The sequence below is a fragment of the Neolamprologus multifasciatus genome, chromosome 11 (assembly GCF_963576455.1).
Source record: "Neolamprologus multifasciatus chromosome 11, fNeoMul1.2, whole genome shotgun sequence".
NCBI classification, from domain to species: Eukaryota; Metazoa; Chordata; class Actinopteri; order Cichliformes; family Cichlidae; genus Neolamprologus; species Neolamprologus multifasciatus.
In genome coordinates, this window is record NC_140449.1 from 34,629,023 (window position 1) to 34,646,818 (window position 17,796).

At 42.6% G+C, this 17,796-nt stretch overlaps 1 protein-coding gene across 8 annotated transcripts in view; it reads right to left on the minus strand.

Annotated features, from left to right (window-relative positions):
• Positions 1–17,796, minus strand: part of LOC146509135 (uncharacterized) — a 59,935-nt gene that overhangs the window by 9,962 nt on the left and 32,177 nt on the right. For 2 of the 8 annotated variants that reach the window (XM_085178342.1, XM_085178339.1), the window contains exons 1-17: positions 16,820–17,495; positions 14,257–14,509; positions 11,245–11,277; positions 10,321–10,599; positions 10,056–10,096; positions 9,472–9,745; positions 8,715–8,762; positions 8,390–8,433; positions 4,522–4,807; positions 4,106–4,149; positions 2,552–2,837; positions 1,999–2,042; positions 1,423–1,693; positions 991–1,040; positions 829–902; positions 438–652; positions 54–325 (exon numbers count right to left, since the gene is read on the minus strand). In XM_085178342.1, the coding sequence (XP_085034468.1) occupies positions 54–325; positions 438–652; positions 829–902; positions 991–1,040; positions 1,423–1,693; positions 1,999–2,042; positions 2,552–2,837; positions 4,106–4,149; positions 4,522–4,807; positions 8,390–8,433; positions 8,715–8,762; positions 9,472–9,745; positions 10,056–10,096; positions 10,321–10,599; positions 11,245–11,277; positions 14,257–14,500 (2,505 nt within the window). In that variant the 5' untranslated portion in view covers positions 14,501–14,509; positions 16,820–17,495. Of the gene's footprint in view, positions 1–53; positions 326–437; positions 653–828; positions 903–990; positions 1,041–1,422; positions 1,694–1,998; positions 2,043–2,551; positions 2,838–4,105; positions 4,150–4,521; positions 4,808–8,389; positions 8,434–8,714; positions 8,763–9,471; positions 9,746–10,055; positions 10,097–10,320; positions 10,604–11,244; positions 11,278–14,256; positions 14,510–16,819; positions 17,497–17,796 lie in introns of those variants that run through there. The other 6 variants (XR_014876977.1, XM_085178340.1, XM_085178341.1 and 3 more) reach the window with 6 other exon arrangements.

Consider the following 17,796-nt stretch of genomic DNA (forward strand, 5'->3'; position numbering starts at 1 on the left):
CTCTGACTTTCTTTGCCTGCACTGATCCTAATACATTGAATCTATTCAGTTACCTGTTCCAGAGCAGGATCCTGTCGGATTGGATAGACGTGGAGTTTAAGAAATGATGTGTTGGGTTTATAGTACATCAACGTGTAACAGCTGATTTTTGGACAAAATATGGAAGGTATATACGTAAATAAACGTATCAGAGCCGCTTTTAATGAGAAATGTGGTTCGTTTAACTTGACATGTGTTGGTGTGACCTCAGACACTTTTTCCACAACATCTCCACAGTCATCTATGTGAACGACTGCAAACATGTCCAATATGTCAGGGATGTCATCTGCAGGAGAACACAACAACACAAACATGGTGAGAAGAACAGTTTATAACAGTTTGTGCGCTCACTGTCAGAAATGTCAAACATCTGAAATTCTCCCTTCGTGTCCTCTTACCGATGCAGATCCAGTGTGGCAGGTGAACTTCATTTAACTTCCCAGCAGTGACTGTGACGTCCATCAGAGGACCTGCAGGCATGTATTGTCTGCTCTCCATCCTCTCCATGTGTCCCTCCCAAGATCTGAACTGGTACTGAAAGCTGGTCTTTCCCTTACAGACCCAGCGCAAGCCCGAGACTCTGCATTCAAAGTGTCCTGCTGCACACTGAAGGCTGAAACAGGAATTAAATACACACTCATGAAGGAACAACAGAGTGAATGGAAACACAGAGAGTAGTCGTGTGAATTGGATGCAAAATGAAGAATTTCCTCTGGGAATAAATCCAAAGCTGAACTGTTTCCTGTAGTTCCAGTTTGCTGTGCTGCAGCATTCAGGAAGTTGATTTACCTGTAAGTTGGAGCCTCGTCTGCATCTGTACTGTTCACCTCAGGTTCAAGTTTAGTCCAATCACTGCAGTCCTGCTGCAGAGGACAGTCACTTTAGTCAATAAGTACACATGTTTATAAAGAAAGAAACTTTAGGAATAAATGGATGAATGGAAGGGATTACCGTCAGGCTCTGACAACCTTCAAGCTCTGAACTTCTTTCAGTTTTTCGTCCTTGTTGAGACACAAAGAATTCAAATGAATGATGTTATGCTGACATATAAAATCATCCTCTAACTGTCCACATGTTTGCTGTTTGATCACTTTATGCTGTGCAGAGCTGCTTCAACATCAGAACAACATGTTCAGCAGGACGTGCAGCTGAGTGACGTCTAAGATGATCAAAAGCTGATGAATTCAAATATTCTCACCAGTGATGTCAGAACAAGACAGAGACAGAGAGAAAGGTTGGATTCAGCTCTGATGATTTATGCAAAGTTATTTTTGTACGTCTGTTGTGTTTCCTGTTTATTTTAATGTTTGTTGATTAGAAGTTGTTTAAACAAGTTTATTGTAAATTATGAAAATCTATTTATTCAACTTTGTTTGGTCTCACCTGAGCTGCTCTCTGACAGCCTCAGCATCAGATCAGGTCTGTTCATGTCTGTTAGAACCTCCATGGTCACCTCCACAGACTGACGACCAAGTTCATCCACCATCAGATTCACAAGTCTCTCTGTCCAGTTTGTATACCAGTACCTCTCCATTTGTGGCAGGCCCATCTTAAAGCACGTGAACGGCAGCAACTGCTTGAATTTCTTTACATCCTTTTGACTGAATTCATTCAGTGTTTCCTGAATCTGTGTAACAGCTTCCTGTTCTTTTTCCTGTAAAACCAAAATAATGTATCACGTTACTGTATAATATCTCTGTTGGACGATTTAAAGATTTCTTTTTATTTAATTTCCAGAGAAACTGTAGTAGAAATGTCAAATATTAATTAAAAAAAGATGTCTTCATTAATATTTATATGTTTCAGAATAATCACTGAAGAGACGGCTGGTGGTTTTGATATTTACTTCACTCTATTTATGAACTGCAAAACTTCAAGTTTCATAAGAAAACATTATTTCATTTCTATCAATACTAAAAAATATTTTTTTTGTAAAAGCTGAGTTAAAGTCACACTCACTCTCTTCAACAGTGCAGCTCCATGTTCATCCACAGAGTGTTTCTCTGAGGAGGAAAGACATTTACAATCAACTCTGAGGATTCAAACATCATCACACATCCAAGTAGAATCAGCCTTCAGACGACACAGATGATTTAAAAGAGAAAATCATGTGAAACTAAATAAAATGACACAAGAACCCAACAAAGAAACCCTCCATCCTGTCCAACCAAAGTAACTGGGGGTTCCCAGCTGTGATAATGAGAGAGGGTACACCTGTCCACCTCAGGTTTTAAACAGACAGACAACCTTTCACACCCACATTTAATTTAGAACCAGCAATAAAGCCAACAAGCATGTGTTTGGACTGGAAACCAGAGCACTCTGAGGAAAAGCATGCAGGCACAGGGAGAACATGCAAACTCCACACAGAAAGGTTCCAGCCAACCAGGAGGCTCAAACATACAACCTTCATGCTGTGAGGACACAGTGCTAACCACTGCACCACCATGACACCACCAACACAAAAACCTGTTGATGACACAGAGTTTACACTCATGCATGTTGGTCTCACCTCTGGATGCTGAGCTGCTCTCTGGTAACTTCTGCACCAGATCAGTTCTGTTCATGCGCATGAAAACTTCTCTGGTCACCTCCACAGACTGATGACCAAGTTCATCCATCATCAGATTCACTACATCTGCTCTGTTTGATGATCGACTCAACCTACATGAGAAATATGACCGATTCCTCCAAGGAATGATCATCTGCAAGAGCCTCTTGAACTCCTCGAGCTCCTCATCACTCAAATCATTCAAAGTTTCTAAAAGCAGATGTTTAAAAGCTGCCATTGTTGCCACCTGGAACAATAAACACAATCATGGGGTCACATATTTATTTAGCCAAACACAAGCGCCTATTTACTAATTGCGGTACGTTTATTAAAAAAAATGAAGAAAATATAAAACTGTGATCCACTTTTATGGGTTTGAATAGTTTTTCTTTACAGGCTGCAGTTCTTCTCTCACTGTGCAGATAAAAACTGAAACATATCCATCAAGAATCTTTCCCTGATTTCACATTATCTTTCATTCTTTATTAATATTTGTAAGTAGAATAAAGTTTCCTGTTTAATCTGAAAGTGTTTGATGTTTTCAGATTTCTCTGTCCTGTTGAAGAGTCAGGACAAATGTACATGCTGACACTTCCTCAGCTCATCCTCAGTGGTAAAGACATCCTGGTCTAAGGAGCTTGGAAAGAAAAGCGTCTGGATTTCTTTAAGTTGCTTGAAGACGTTTCACCTCTCATCCGAGAAGCTTCTTCAGTTCTAAGGTCAAATGGTGGAGAGTCCCAGATTTAAACCTAGTGGGAGTTTCCCCCCAAAGAGGGACGAAGGACCCCCTGAAGATCCTCTAATCACATGAGCCAAGGTGTGAAACTGGGTGTGGGTCCCAATCAGCCAGAGTTTCGAGGATGCCAGTGTTCACATTTTGGACAGACAGGACAGATGGTTTGAAAGAGGAGTGAAAGAAGCCATTTCTGTCCACTGTGAGCGACCATCTCTGAACAGAGGCGGTGGTTTACGACAGCAACTTTCTGCCATCTATAATCCAGTTTTGAGATTCCTCCCCAGACGCCTTAACGCCCACTCACATCCTGGGCCATCCGACCTCAGGAAATCACATGATAAGGTGGGGCCAGGTTTCACAATGAGCTCACCCAAAACCCTGGCTGATTGTGACCCACACCCATTTTCACACCTTGGCTCATGTGATTAGAGGATCATCAGGGGGTCCTTTTGTCCCTCTTTGGGGGGAAACTCCCATTAGGTTTAAATCTGGGACTCTCCACCATTTGACCTTAGAACTGAAGAAGCTTCTCGGATGAGAGGTGAAACGTCTTCAAGCAACTTAAAGAAGTCCAGACGCTTTTCTTTGCAAGCTCCTTAGACTACGATGACCTGGATGACTGAGAACCTTCACAGTCAAACTGAATGAAGCTTCAGTTTGTCACAAACATCCAGCAGAAATCATGAGAAAAATGACTCAACATGAGAACTGATGATACTTTAGTCCTCTGACTTTCAGCCTGCTGTCTTGTACTGAATCAGAGATGTGACATGACTCACTTTGTGGATCAGTGCAGAGCGTCGTTCATCCACAGAGTGTTTCTCTGAGGAGAAAAGTGCTCAAAGTCACTCATGACAAACACATTTAACAACTAACTGACAATTATTCAGCAAATATGACTTTGGAAAAATGGACAATATGCAGAATTACACTGAAACCTCCTCAGCAATAATAAACAGTATGAAGGAGTCATTTTTACTCCTCCTCACAAAGTATTTTTATTTAATCTGGTCTCATTTTTATGTATTTATTGAAGTATAATTTTCCAGAACAGCCATAAAATATGTTTTAAAGATGTGTTTTTTTGTCTTTATTACAAATATTATTTATAAAGTCAAAGAAGACTTTAGTCAGACGTTTATGAGACATAAAAACAGTTTTATGATGTTAATGAGTTTTGATTTTGTTGTCTTACTTCGAGGCAGTGAGCTGCAGTCTGACAGCCTCTGAGCCAGATCAGTCCTCTTCATCTCCTTTAAGACCTCCATGATCTTCTCCGCTGACTGTTGGCCGTAAGTCTGCACCATCAGAAACACTGTGTCCTGCAGGTCTGTCCCCATGTACCACATCCATGAGAAGTCTGATGAATATTTGTGAAGATGAATTTGTCGCAGGTTCAACTTGAACTCATGTAGCTCTCGATCATTGAGACCATCCAGAGTTTCCAGCAGCAGCTCAATAACAGACTCCATCGTTTCTACCTGGAAAATTCAAAGAAAATGTTCATGAGATAAATGTGACATTTCTCACTTTCAGGTTTGTTTGTTTGTCAAAGAGCGATTCAGAAGACCCTTATGAAAAAAAACACTGAGGGAACAGTTTACCCTGCCCGGATAGGGTTACCAGGGCCCCGCCCTGGAGCCAGGCCCAGGGAGGGTGCCCGAGGGCGAGCGTCTGGTGGCCGGGCCTTAGTCCATGGGGCCCGGCCGGGCACAGCCCGAAGAGGAGACATGGGCCCATCCTCCCGCAGGCCCACCACCCGCAGGAGGCGCCATAGGGGTCGGGTGCATTGTGTGCCGGGTGGCGGCCAGGAGCGGAGGCCCTGGCGGACTGACCCCCAGCTGCCAAGACTGGCAATAGGGACATGGAATGTCACCTCTCTGGTGGGGAAGGGGCCTGAGTTAGTGCGTGAGGTTGAGAGGTACCGGCTAGATATAGTCGGGCTCACCTCTACGCATGGCTTGGGCTCTGGAACCAGTCTCCTGGAGAGGGGCTGGACTCTGTCTCAGTCTGGAGTTGCCCCTGGTGAGAGGCGGCGGGCTGGGGTGGATATTCTAATATCCCCTCGGCTTGCTGCCAGTACGTTGGGGTTTTTCCCGGTGGACGACAGGGTTTGTTCCCTGCGCCTTAGGGTCGGGGAACGGGTCCTGACTGTCATCTGCGCTTATGCGCCGAGTGGCAGTTCAGAGTACCCAGCCTTCTTAGAGTCCCTGGGGGGGGGGGGGGGGGGGGGTCCTGCTGGGAGACTTCAATGCTCACGTGGGTAACGACAGCGAGACCTGGAGGGGCGTGATTGGGAGGAACGGCCTCCCTGATCTGAACCCGAGCGGTGCTTTGTTATTGGACTTCTGTGCTAATCACAGTTTGGCCATAACGAACACCTTGTTCGAACATAAGAGTGTCCATAAGTGCACGTGGCACCAGGACGCTCTAGGCCGTAGGTCGATGATCGATTTTGTAGTCCTACCACCAGACCTGCGACCATATGTTCTGGACACTCGGGTAAAGAGAGGGGCTGAGCTGTCAACTGATCACCACCTGGTGGTGAGTTGGATCAGGTGGCGGGGGAGGACGCTGGACAGACCTGGTGCACCTAAACGCGTAGTGAGGGTGTGCTGGGAACGACTAGCAGAGGCCCCAGTCCGCGAGATCTTCAACGCACACCTCCGGCAGAGCTTCAACAGCATTCCGAGGGAGGCGGGGGACATTGAGTCCGAATGGACCATGTTCAGCGCCTCCATTGTCGAAACTGCTGCATTGAGCTGCGGCCGCAAGGTGGTTGGTGCCTGCCGTGGTGGTAATCCCCGAACCAAATGGTGGACACCAGAGGTGAAGGGAGCCACCAGGCTGAAGAAGGAGTCCTATCGGGCTTGGTTAGCCTGTGGGACTCCGGAGGCAGCCGACAGGTATCAACAGGCCAAGCGGAATGCGGCTCGGGCAGTGGCTGAAGCAAAAACTCGGTGTGGGAGGAGTTCAGAGAGGCCATGGAAAAAGACTTTCGGACTGCCTCGAAGAGGTTCTGGCAAACCGTCAGGCGTCTCAGGAGGGGAAAGCGGTGCTCTACCTGCACTGTGTATAGTGCTGGCGGAGCGCTGCTGACGTCGACTGAGAAAATTGTCAGGCGGTGGAAGGAATACTTCGAGGACCTCCTTAATCCCACTGACGCGTCTTCCGAGGAGGAAGCGGAGTCTGGGGATGAGGGGAATGACCCGCCAATTTCTGGGGGCGAGGTCACTGAGGCAGTTAAACAACTCCTTGGTGGCAGAGCCCCTGGTGTTGATGAGGTCCGCCCCGAGTTCCTGAAGGCTCTGGACGTTGTAGGGCTGTCCTGGTTGACACGCCTCTGCAATGTTGCGTGGAGATCAGGGGCAGTACCCGTGGATTGGCAGACCGGGGTGGTGGTCCCCATCTTTAAGAAGGGGGACCGGAGGGTGTGTTCCAACTACAGGGGGATCACACTCCTCAGCCTCCCCGGGAAAGTCTATGCCAGGGTGCTGGAAAGGAGAGTTCGTCCGCTAGTCGAACCTCGGATGCAGGAGGAACAATGCGGTTTTCGTCCTGGTCGCGGAACACTGGACCAGCTCTTCATCCTCTCGAGGATACTTGAGGGTGCATGGGATTTTGCCCAACCAGTCTACATGTGTTTTGTGGACTTGGAGAAGGCATTCGACCGTGTCCCTCGGGGTGTCCTGTGGGAGGTGTTGCGGGAGTATGGGGTGTCTGGCCCATTGCTACGGGCCATTCGATCCCTATACAACCGTTGCAAGAGCTTGGTTCGCATTGCCGGCAATAAGTCGGACTCGTTCCCGGTGGGTGATGGGCTCCGCCAGGGCTGCCCTTTGTCACCGGTTCTGTTCATAATTTTTATGGACAGGATTTCTAGGCGCAGCCAAGTGGCGGAGGGCTTTCGCTTTGGTGGCCTCAGAATCTCATCTCTGATCTTTGCGGATGATGTGGTTCTGTTGGCTTCATCGGGTGAGGGCCTCCAGCTCGCACTGGAGCGGTTCGCAGCCGAGTGTGAAGCAGCGGGAATGAGGATCAGCACCTCCAAATCTGAGGCCATGGTTCTCAGCCGGAAAAGGGTGGAGTGTCCACTCCGGGTCGGGGATGAGTTCCTGCCCCAAGTGGAGGAGTTCAAGTATCTCGGGGTCTTGTTCGCGAGTGATGGGAGAAGGGAGCCGGAGATCGACAGACGGATTGGGGCTGCAGCTGCAGTAATGCAGACGCTGCACCGGTCATCGTGGTGAAGAGGGAGCTGAGTGTAAAAGCGAAGCTCTCAATTTACCGGTCGATCTACGTCCCCACCCTCACCTATGGCCACGAGCTGTGGGTAGTGACCGAAAGGACGAGATCGCGGATACAAGCGGCGGAAATGAGCTTCCTCCGAAGGGTGGCTGGCCTCTCCTTTAGAGATAGGGTGAGAAGTTCGGCCATCCGGGAGGGGCTCAGAGTAGAGCCGCTGCTGCTCCACATCGAAAGGAGCCAGCTGAGGTGGTTTGGGCATCTGACAAGGATGCCCCCTGGGCGCCTCCTGGGTGAGGTGTTCCAGGCATGTCCCACCGGGAGGAGGCCCCGGGGCAGACCCAGGACACGCTGGAGAGATTATATCTCTCGGCTGGCCTGGGAACGCCTTGGTGTTCCCCCGGACGAGCTGGAGGAGGTGGCTGGGGAGAGGGAGGTCTGGGCCTCTTTGCTTAGGCTGCTGCCCCCGCGACCCGGCCCCGGATGAAGCGGATGAAGATGGATGGATGGATGGATTGTTTTCTCATCAACACTTTACAAATGTAGATGTGTTTAGATGACATCATCCATCACATAAGGTGATGATGTCATTGGTCATATTTGTCACAATGATCACAAACAGCTGATTAACAATTATTCTGCTTCTGTTAACAAGTTCAGGACTTTTCTGACCTGCTGCAGACCTACCTCACTGCACATGCTCAACTTATCAAACTTTGACTTTTCCAATCAAATCATTTGTTTCTATTGAAGATTTCTATCCTGTATTTATGAAATGAAAGCTGGATGATCTGAAGTCAGACAGATGTGACATGACTCACTTTGTGGATTAGTGCAGGCCAACGTTCATCCTCAGAGTGTTTCTCTGACAGAAAAGAAATATTAAAAGGTTCATTCATGACTGATTTAACATCAGTGTTAATAATCAGACACTTTGAAATAACTGATGCTTTGATTTCATTCTGATGATCCTTGTAAGTTGGATTAATAACAACATTAAACTTGTTAACATGAAGTCATATTTGATAGGAAACTATCAAAGTGTGAGGAAATGATCCAGTTCTGTTTCATTCAGTAATTCTTCTTCTTCTTCATCTTCATATCAATGAGTGTATTTATTGATTCATGTGTTTTCTGGACACTGACCTTTCTCTGTTTCCTCCACATCAAATCCTTCAGCTGATGATCCTGCAGCTGCAACACATTGAATACAAACTGTAACTACATGATACAGACACTGTGTGTGTCCTTTATGTGTGCTCATCCTGAGTATAACACTGAGTCCTGACAATAAAAAGCTTTAATGTTTCACTTTCAGCTGTGCTGACTGAAGGCAGGAGGAGGCCATAGTTACACAATCACAGAGAAATCAATGAAAACACTTTGGAATCATTTACCTCATACAGGTCGTCTGTCTCCATAGTGGAGTTTAAATCAAAGCTAACATAAAGATCTATTTACAATACAAGACTGATATTAATGAGCTCAAAATGCAAGAATTCAATGAAACAAACAAAGAAAAATATTTTCAAAGGAAAGAAGTTCAAAGAGCTTTAAAACAACATTTACTAAAGAAAGTCACTGATTCAATAACCTAAATATTTTTAATTTAAAACATTGAAATATGAAAACAAATCTGATTAATTTTACTGTGTTTGTACAACCTGAATGTGTTAATTTATCAACGTCTGTCCAAAATAAATCAGAGGAAACAAATTCTTTCATTTTAAGATAATAAAGTTTATATTATGCAGTTCTTGTTGTGAGTTTCTCTGATTTAATTCTTTTAATTTTGTTTTCAGTTTGTAAGCTGTAATATTATGATTTTAATACTTTTACACTCAGTTAAAAACCATATTTATTGACATTATTACAGACACTCTGACAGATTATTTTCTCTTACCTTTGAGTCCTGAGCTGCTCTCTGACAGCCTCTGCACCAGATCAGTTCTCTGCATGTCTGTTAAAACCTCCCTGATCACCTCCACAGACTGATGACCACATTTATCAATGATATTATTCACTGTTTCTCTTCTGTCATCACTCAGTTTGATTTGTGGAAGACTCTTCTGAAACCGAGTGAACTGCAGGAACAACATGAATTTGTTGAGATCCTGATCACTCAAATCCTCCAGTGTTTCTAGAAGCAGATCTGTAACAGCTGCCATTGTTGCAACCTGGAAAATTCAAAGCAAACATTCATAAAGAAAAAATGTTTCCTCACTGAGAAAATTACAGATTTATGTTTTTGTAGCTCTTTTAAACTTTGAATGTTGTCAATGTTTTCTCTGAAACACTTTTTCTTTTGTTATCTTATTTATTAAGATGTATTTATGTAAACACACTTTTTATAAATGTTTGATTTTTAATCTAAAAACATTTCTGTGACAACTGTTTAATCTAAATGATGAAATTATGATTTTCAAACTGCATCTTATTGAATCAAAGCTGAACTCTGCAGAGTCAGACAGATGAGACGTTACTCACTTTATGGATCAGTGCAGACAGATGTTCATCCAGATGTTTGTCTGAAAAAAGAGAAATTAACAGAAATAGAAATAAGTGTTTAATAAAAGCTAATCGAGCTTTAAAAAAAATACACAAAGATCAACAAAAAAAAAAGTTACATTTAAACCTGCTGAACATCAACATTGTCAACAATGCTCTCTTTTCTCTGTAAATCTGACTGTTTCTAATATGAACTGAAGCAGAAACACTTTTATGATTTTAACATGTTTTGTCTTTATCTTACTTTGAGCTTCTGAGCTGCTGTCTGTCAGCCTCTGAGCCAGATCAGTCCTCTTCATCTCCTTTAAAACCTCCACGATCTTCTTCACTGACTGTTGGCCAAAAGTCCTCATCATCAAAAACACCTCGTCCTGCACGTCGTGCAGGTGTGACATGAACAACAGATTCCTTAGGACCAGTGAGCCACCTTCTCTTTCCAGGATCTCGATGAAGTTCTCGGGCTCGCTGCCTCTCAGATCAGCCAGTGTCTCCAAAAGCAGCTCAATAAGAGACTCCATCGTTTCTACCTGGTAAAAACAGAGGTCACATGACAGCGATGCACCATTCAAATGTCTGTTTGATTTTTAATCAACAGAAACATTTCAGTGTGCTAAAAATAAATTCATGTTTGAATCCAATTCTTTCTAAAAACCTGAAAAGATGACCTTTGACCTTCAGACATAAAGCTGCGTCTTTTTAAGGTCATGACCGGTCGACCAGATGTAGAGCAGAAAATAACCTCCATGAACATCTGGTGCTCGGTGGGTACCTGCTTGGATTCGTTTTTTATTTCTTGGCTCATTTTTTCCTCTTTTTGAAGGATTTAATTTTCATGAACAGGTTTGTGACTCTGTTTCACTGCCTGACTGTAACTCTGTCAAAGACTGAGCTACAAAAACTGCAGTGAGTCTCCTGATTTTACAAACAGAGGAGAGCTTTAACTGCTCACATCTTTACTGATAAACAGAAAGACTTGAATTTAATCTGCTTTTAAAATGTAAATAAGGTTTAATATTTCTATACCAATCATGTATAAAACTCATGTGTGCATGACATAGCTGCAGCTTGAATTTCATGTGTATGATTTCTGTTTAAGATGAAGATCATTTTCAGTCTTCATCTACTGAATCAAAGCTGAACTGTGTGAAGTCGACTGATGTGACGTTACTCACTCTCTGGCTCAGTGGAGGAAACTGTTTGTCTGAGGAGAAAAGAAAGAGAAAAGGTCAGATTAGAAACTGTTTTTTCATCAGGCTTTATGAGGATTTAGAAAACAAAAGATTTCCTTCAAGCTCGGGTCCTCTACCAGAGGCCTTGGAGCTTGAAAGTCCTGCGCGGTATCTCAGCTATTCCTAGGACTGCGCTCTTCTGGACAGAGATCTCCGATGTTGCTCCTGGGATCTGCTGGAGCCACTGGCCTGGTTTAGAAGTCACCGCACCGAGTACTCCGATTACCACTGGGACCACTGTTACCTGCACCCTCCACATCTTCTCGAGCTCTTCTCTGAGCCCTTGGTACTTCGACAGTTTACTTTACTTTATTGATTTATGTAGCACTTCTCACGGGATAAAAACCATGAAGTGCTTCATAATAATTTAAAACAGATAAACATAAAATAGCACAAACACAAATCTAGTTAAAAGCTAGTCTAATTAAATGAGTCTTAAGATGGGGTTACACTTGGCACAGATGTTTCTGTACACTATGCCGGCCACATGTTTATGGAGTTCCAGTATCTCCTCACCCTATCTCTAAGGGAGATAGGGTGAGGAGATATATATTAAGTTCGGCCATCCGGGAGGGGGCCAGAGTAGAGCCACTGCTCCTTCACATCACAAGGAGCCAGTTAGCTTCTCTCAAAATGTAAAAGAACCCACCCACCACTTTAATCACACTCTAGATCTTGTTTTAACATATGGCATAGAAACTGAACATTTAACAGTGTTTCCTGAAAACCCTGTCCTGTCTGATCATTTCCTGATAACATTTACATTTACAGTAATTGATTACACAGCAGTGGAGAGTAGACGTTATCACAGTAGATGTCTTTCTGAAAGCGCTGTAACTAAGTTTAAGAATATAATCCAGCCACTGTTATCATCGTCAATGCCCTGTACCAACACAGAGCAGAGCAGCTATCTGAACGCTACCCCAACAGAGGTCGATTATCTTGTTAATAATTTCACCTCCTCACTACGTACGACTCTGGATACTGAAGCTCCTGTGAAAACTAAGGTCTCAAATCAGAAGTACCTGACCCCGTGGTATAATTCTCAAACACGTAGCCTAAAGCAGATGACTTGTAATCTGGAGAGGAAATGGTGTGTCACAAATTTAGAGGATCATCATTTAGCCTGGAGAAATAGTTTGTTGCTTTATAAGAAAGCCCTCCACAAAGCCAGAACATCTTACTATTCGTCACTGATTGAAGAAAATAAGAACAACCCCAGGTTTCTCTTCAGCACTGTAGCCAGGCTGACAAACAGTCAGAGCTCTTTTGAGCCAAACATCCCTTTAACGTTAACTAGTAATGACTTCATGAACTTCTTCACAAATAAAATTTTAATCATTAGAGAAAAAATTACCAATAATCATCCCACAGATGTAATATTATCTACAGCTACTCTTAGTACCATTGATGTTAAGTTAGACTCTTTTTCTCCAATTGATCTTTCTGAGTTAACTTCAATTATTACTTCCTCCAAACCATCAATGTTCCCTCTAATTTTTCTTGTGTCTGAGCAAACACACAAACTCCCTGAGCGTCCCTTGGACCACTGTGAGCAACAGCAGACGTGTGCACTGTGGTCACGCCAGCATTGAATCCATCCAACTTACATGTTTATTAAAAATAATCAAATTACAGCATTTATGTTAGACTACTTCTAATTAACTGCTTTAGCCCACTTACAATGAAAATTAAAAAAAAATATTGTTCATGACCTGTGTAGTATGTTAACACTATTGGAAGTAAAAATAACTTGAACTCCAATTTTGAAAACACAACTTTATTATTATTATTATTTTATAAAGCTCTGACTTGTATTATGAGTCTGTGGTCTGGGAGAGAGTCTGTAGCTCTGTCTGCAAGATACAGTAAATAATGACCAATGTTGGGCAATTAATTGTATAGTTACTTCTTCAAAAAAGTTTGTCAGTTTTGCAAACAACAAGTTTTTTTTGCAGCTGTTTACCTAAAGATGCTGCCAAGGGTTTTTTTAAACAAACATTTCACACTATTTACAGAACAATCAGCTGTTCTGCATCAAATCTGATGCCACACAAATTATTTGTGCCACTCCAATTAATTCATTAATTGATGAATTAATTAATGGCAGGACTTCTTTGAGCAGTTTTGTAGGAATGGGGTCTAAAAGACACGTTGATGGTTTGGAGGAAGTAATAATTGAAGTTAACTCAGAAAGATCAATTGGAGAAAAAGAGTCTAACTTAACATCAATGGTACTAAGAGTAGCTGTTGATAATATTACATCTGTGGGATGATTATTGGTAATTTTTTCTCTAATGATAAAAATTTTATTTGTGAAGAAGTTCATGAAGTCATTACTAGTTAACGTTAAAGGGATGGTTGGCTCAAAAGAGCTCTGACTTTTTGTCAGCCTGGCTACAGTGCTGAAGAGAAACCTGGGGTTGTTCTTATTTTCTTCAATCAGTGACGAATAGTAAGATGTTCTGGCTTTGCGGAGGGCTTTCTTATAAAGCAACAAACTATTTCTCCAGGCTAAATGATGATCCTCTAAATTTGTGACACGCCATTTCCTCTCCAGATTACGACTTTACAGAGCATGTGACCTCTGTAACTGTTTAACTGTTAATAAGAAGAGTTTCAGTGGTTTGTTGTAATTGTGAAGTCCTGAAACAGTCACATAATATCACTGCACACCGGCTAGAAGCTGCTATTATTTTGTAGTGTGCTGTGTTTGAGCCTCCTGTAATGAGCCAACCTGCCTGACCTGCACATATTCTGCTCTAATCCACGTGATAAAAAGCAGCACTAAAATATAAACGTCTTTGTTCATCATTCACTACACAACACAGAGTCAAGAGATTTTTCTATCAGTCAGCTGAGCCTGGTTTCATATGAATGTGATAAACTATATGCAGTATTCTCACATATTTAAGTCTTTGTTCTCTTATTTGCGTTTCATGAGGTGATACCTGATAATCTCTGCACCAGATCAGTCCTTTTCATCTTCATTAAAGCCTTTCTGGTCTCCTCCACACTCTCTCCTCTGTACGTCTCCTCCATCAGCTCCACTACATCCTGTGTGTTTGCTGTTTTCAGTCGGCCCCTTGGCTTGGATGATAGATCTTTCTCCGGTTCAATGAGTGACTTGAACTCAGCAAAGTACTCTGGACTCAACTGGTTCAGTGTTTCAATGAGCAGCTTCTTAGTCGTCATAGTTACCACCTGGAAAATGAAGAAATCATATTATACATGAAGGACAGCATGTCTGCTGTTTGTTCATTTGATGGATGGAAACTGACTGCTTTGTATTTCACTAATGACAACATTACTGACATGGACGTTTGTTACTTTTCTATCACCCAAATGAAAACTGTGACTGGACGTGAACGTCAAACATCAGCTTGAACCTCATCTAAAATTTGTGTGTTAAAAAAAAAACCCACAACAGTGTGTGAGTGTGTGTGCTAGAGTTCGGCTTGTTGGTGAGGCCCACCACAACAGTCTCTTTTTCTCACGTGGCTCCTTGAGACAATTCATTATGCACCCCTGGTTTATGCAAACTTTTTAAATGGAAAAGCCCTGTAGATTCTCACTGATCTATATGTTTATATATACCTATACATACATATATACTTACCTACATATATACAGTGCTATCTTTATTTTACATGTCAAAAAGTATTTGCCCTGGAAACGTTACATCTAGATGAGCAGAATAAACTTGTTTGGATTTCCTAACCTGAATGATGGAGCATGATTCAAGACAAATATTTTTGTCATAATATCTGTGACTCTGACAGCAGGTTAGAAATTTGTTGTTTGGTTCAACCGGTAAAATCGCTACAACCCAGAACTCTACCGTGACCGTGACTTCCGGTTCTTTCCCACAGAGCTCTGCACCTCTGCTTCAAACCAGCAACCAGTGGTGGTCCTAGCCTGTTTGGCGCCCTGGGTGAACACTCCCTCTGCCCCCCCACCCCCACCCACACACACACACAGACACACACACACACACAGACAAAAGATATTAAGGACTGTACATTAACATAAAGCTGTTGTACACACACACATATGAAGAGAGAGAGAGTATGCATTGTATGCAAACGGCTCCCAAACAGCCATCATAATATGTCATACAACGAGAACAGGACAAATCAACAATTGATAATGACTAATTAATATTAAAATCTGTAACATAATGTATTGTTTGGAGTTTAGTCTGTTACTGTTGCTATTTTTACCATTTCTTCTTGGAGCAACTGTAACGCGCATAATTTCCTCAGAGATTAATAAAGTATTCTGATTCTGATTGTTTCAGGATGACCTGCCATTATCCAATCACACATCTGCTTACCTGCATCTTTTGCTCGTTTCTCCTCCTCTTCTTTTCTCTTTTTTCTAAACTGAGCACCTGATGACTTTGAACTTTTCTTGTCCATCTTGGTTTTAATTTTGCACTCCAGTATGAACACAAATCCCCCAACTCGAGGATCACCACAACATAACCTAACACACCTACACCTTAGTTCACAGATTCACTTTGTCTAAGGTGCATTTCTGAGGTTTCACACAGCCCAGGATTCAGATCATGAATCCATAATGAGCTTGGATTTACAACATTATAAATGAAGTGTGCTCTATTTGGAAGCAGCAGGCCCCCGCCCCTTTTCGACGGGTTGTGTGTGAGACTTTAAATCATCAAACTGTAAATTTTAAATTGTTATTGATCCCTTTACCCCGAGTCCTAAAGTGTATATTTATGTTCTTACTCTTCTTATATTTATTGTTTGTTTACTTGCACTGCTGTAACTGGAGCCTCGTCGTCTCGTCTCTCTATATACTGGACTGTATGTAGCGGAGATGACAATAAAGTTTACTTTGACTTCAGCAGCGAGCAGGCGCACCGAGGGCTCTCGCGCTCACTTTTCGTGTATAGAATTTCGAAAAAACATCGGTGCAAATTATAAGTCTGTATCATGATGTCTGGTGTTTTTGTGTTTGTTTTTAATTTTGTTTTATTTTGCGAGTTGGTTATTAGATGCTGCTCCCCGCCGTCCCGCCCTCTGGTCTCTGTGCCGCAAGCAGCAGGTGCAGATAGAAAACGGATCGGTGCCTATACCATTCCCAATATGCGCTGGCTGACGTCGGGGCAGCATGAGTAGGAGCATTTTTTTTTTTTGCCGATGCCCGTATCCAAATCTACTGCCCAGGTGTGTAGTTGACACTGACTAAATATGAAGGTTATGCAATCAAACCCAAATAGGTGGCGCTACGGAGCCATTTTCCAATGCTCATATGTAAAACCATTAAAATACGAAATTTTTCACCAGACCCGATGCGTGTGCAAAACTTCATGAGTTTTTGAGCATGTTTAGGCCCTCAAACAGGCACTTGTTTTGCCCTGAATAATAATAATAAGAAGAAGAAACAGAAACAGAGCAGATACTAGAGGGCCTTCGCACTCCCCCAACAAGGAAGCAGAACTACGAATGTGAACTTCCAGGAGGAAGCAGAACTTAATGCCGCGCTTACCTTCAATACTTCATGTAAAATGTGAACACCTGGAATCACTGCTGATGGAAAATCATTCTTCAGTGTTTGTGAAGCAGCTTAGTGTGAGGCACTGTTCTCCCGCTGCTTTCTCTCACTTTCTGTAAACGCTGAGGCGGAAAAACTTCCGCTTTTCTGCGTCTCTCTCCTCCCAGCTGTCAGCCCGCCTGGATAACGGAGGCGCCTTGATGCGACTGTTGTTCTAATTTTGCGCCATAGAAATAAACCGAGTTGAAATAGATGTTACCGCCTTTCCATCAACGTTACCTTTGGCTCAGGTATGAGTAGAAAGAGTGACGTCGTGTCTCTTTAATCAGTCTCTGCATCTCCAAAGCAACAACGGATACACCGAGTTTAATAAATACTGAATCCGTTAATAATAATAAAAAGTTCCATAATCCAAAGTAAACATCACATTCACATGCTAACTAGAGCTACTTATGTCTGACTGAACACGCAAGTTTTTAAGCTGTAATTTACCACAGACGGTATAAATCTTTAATACTGTGTGTTTCTGTTATTCACTAAACATTTGTCAACGACCAGGAAGACCTGCAGTTTCCTGGAGAGCCAACAGGGGGCGGAAATCTTGTAGCCACAGCTGCTCCACCAGTGTGTGAATGTGAGAGTGAATGAATAGTGGAATTGTAAAGCGCTTTTGGTGCCTTGAAAAACGCTATATAAATGCAATCCAATCCAATTAGGCCCAACACTTTTAAAAACACCTTTTATTCACGGGGTAGTAGTACCAGAGTCAGCTTGTAGTCCGTTTCAGTTCGCTTTTAATCTTCTTTAGTTTGTTAATTTTATTTGTTGTCTATTTTATTCATGTTTTAATATTTACTGATTCATTTTTCTTTTTTCATTCATTTATTTTATTGCTATTTAATTTTATTTGTCTGTTTAATGTATGGTTTTTAAATTCAAATGTAAATCACTGTTTTTTCCCCCTTTTTTGC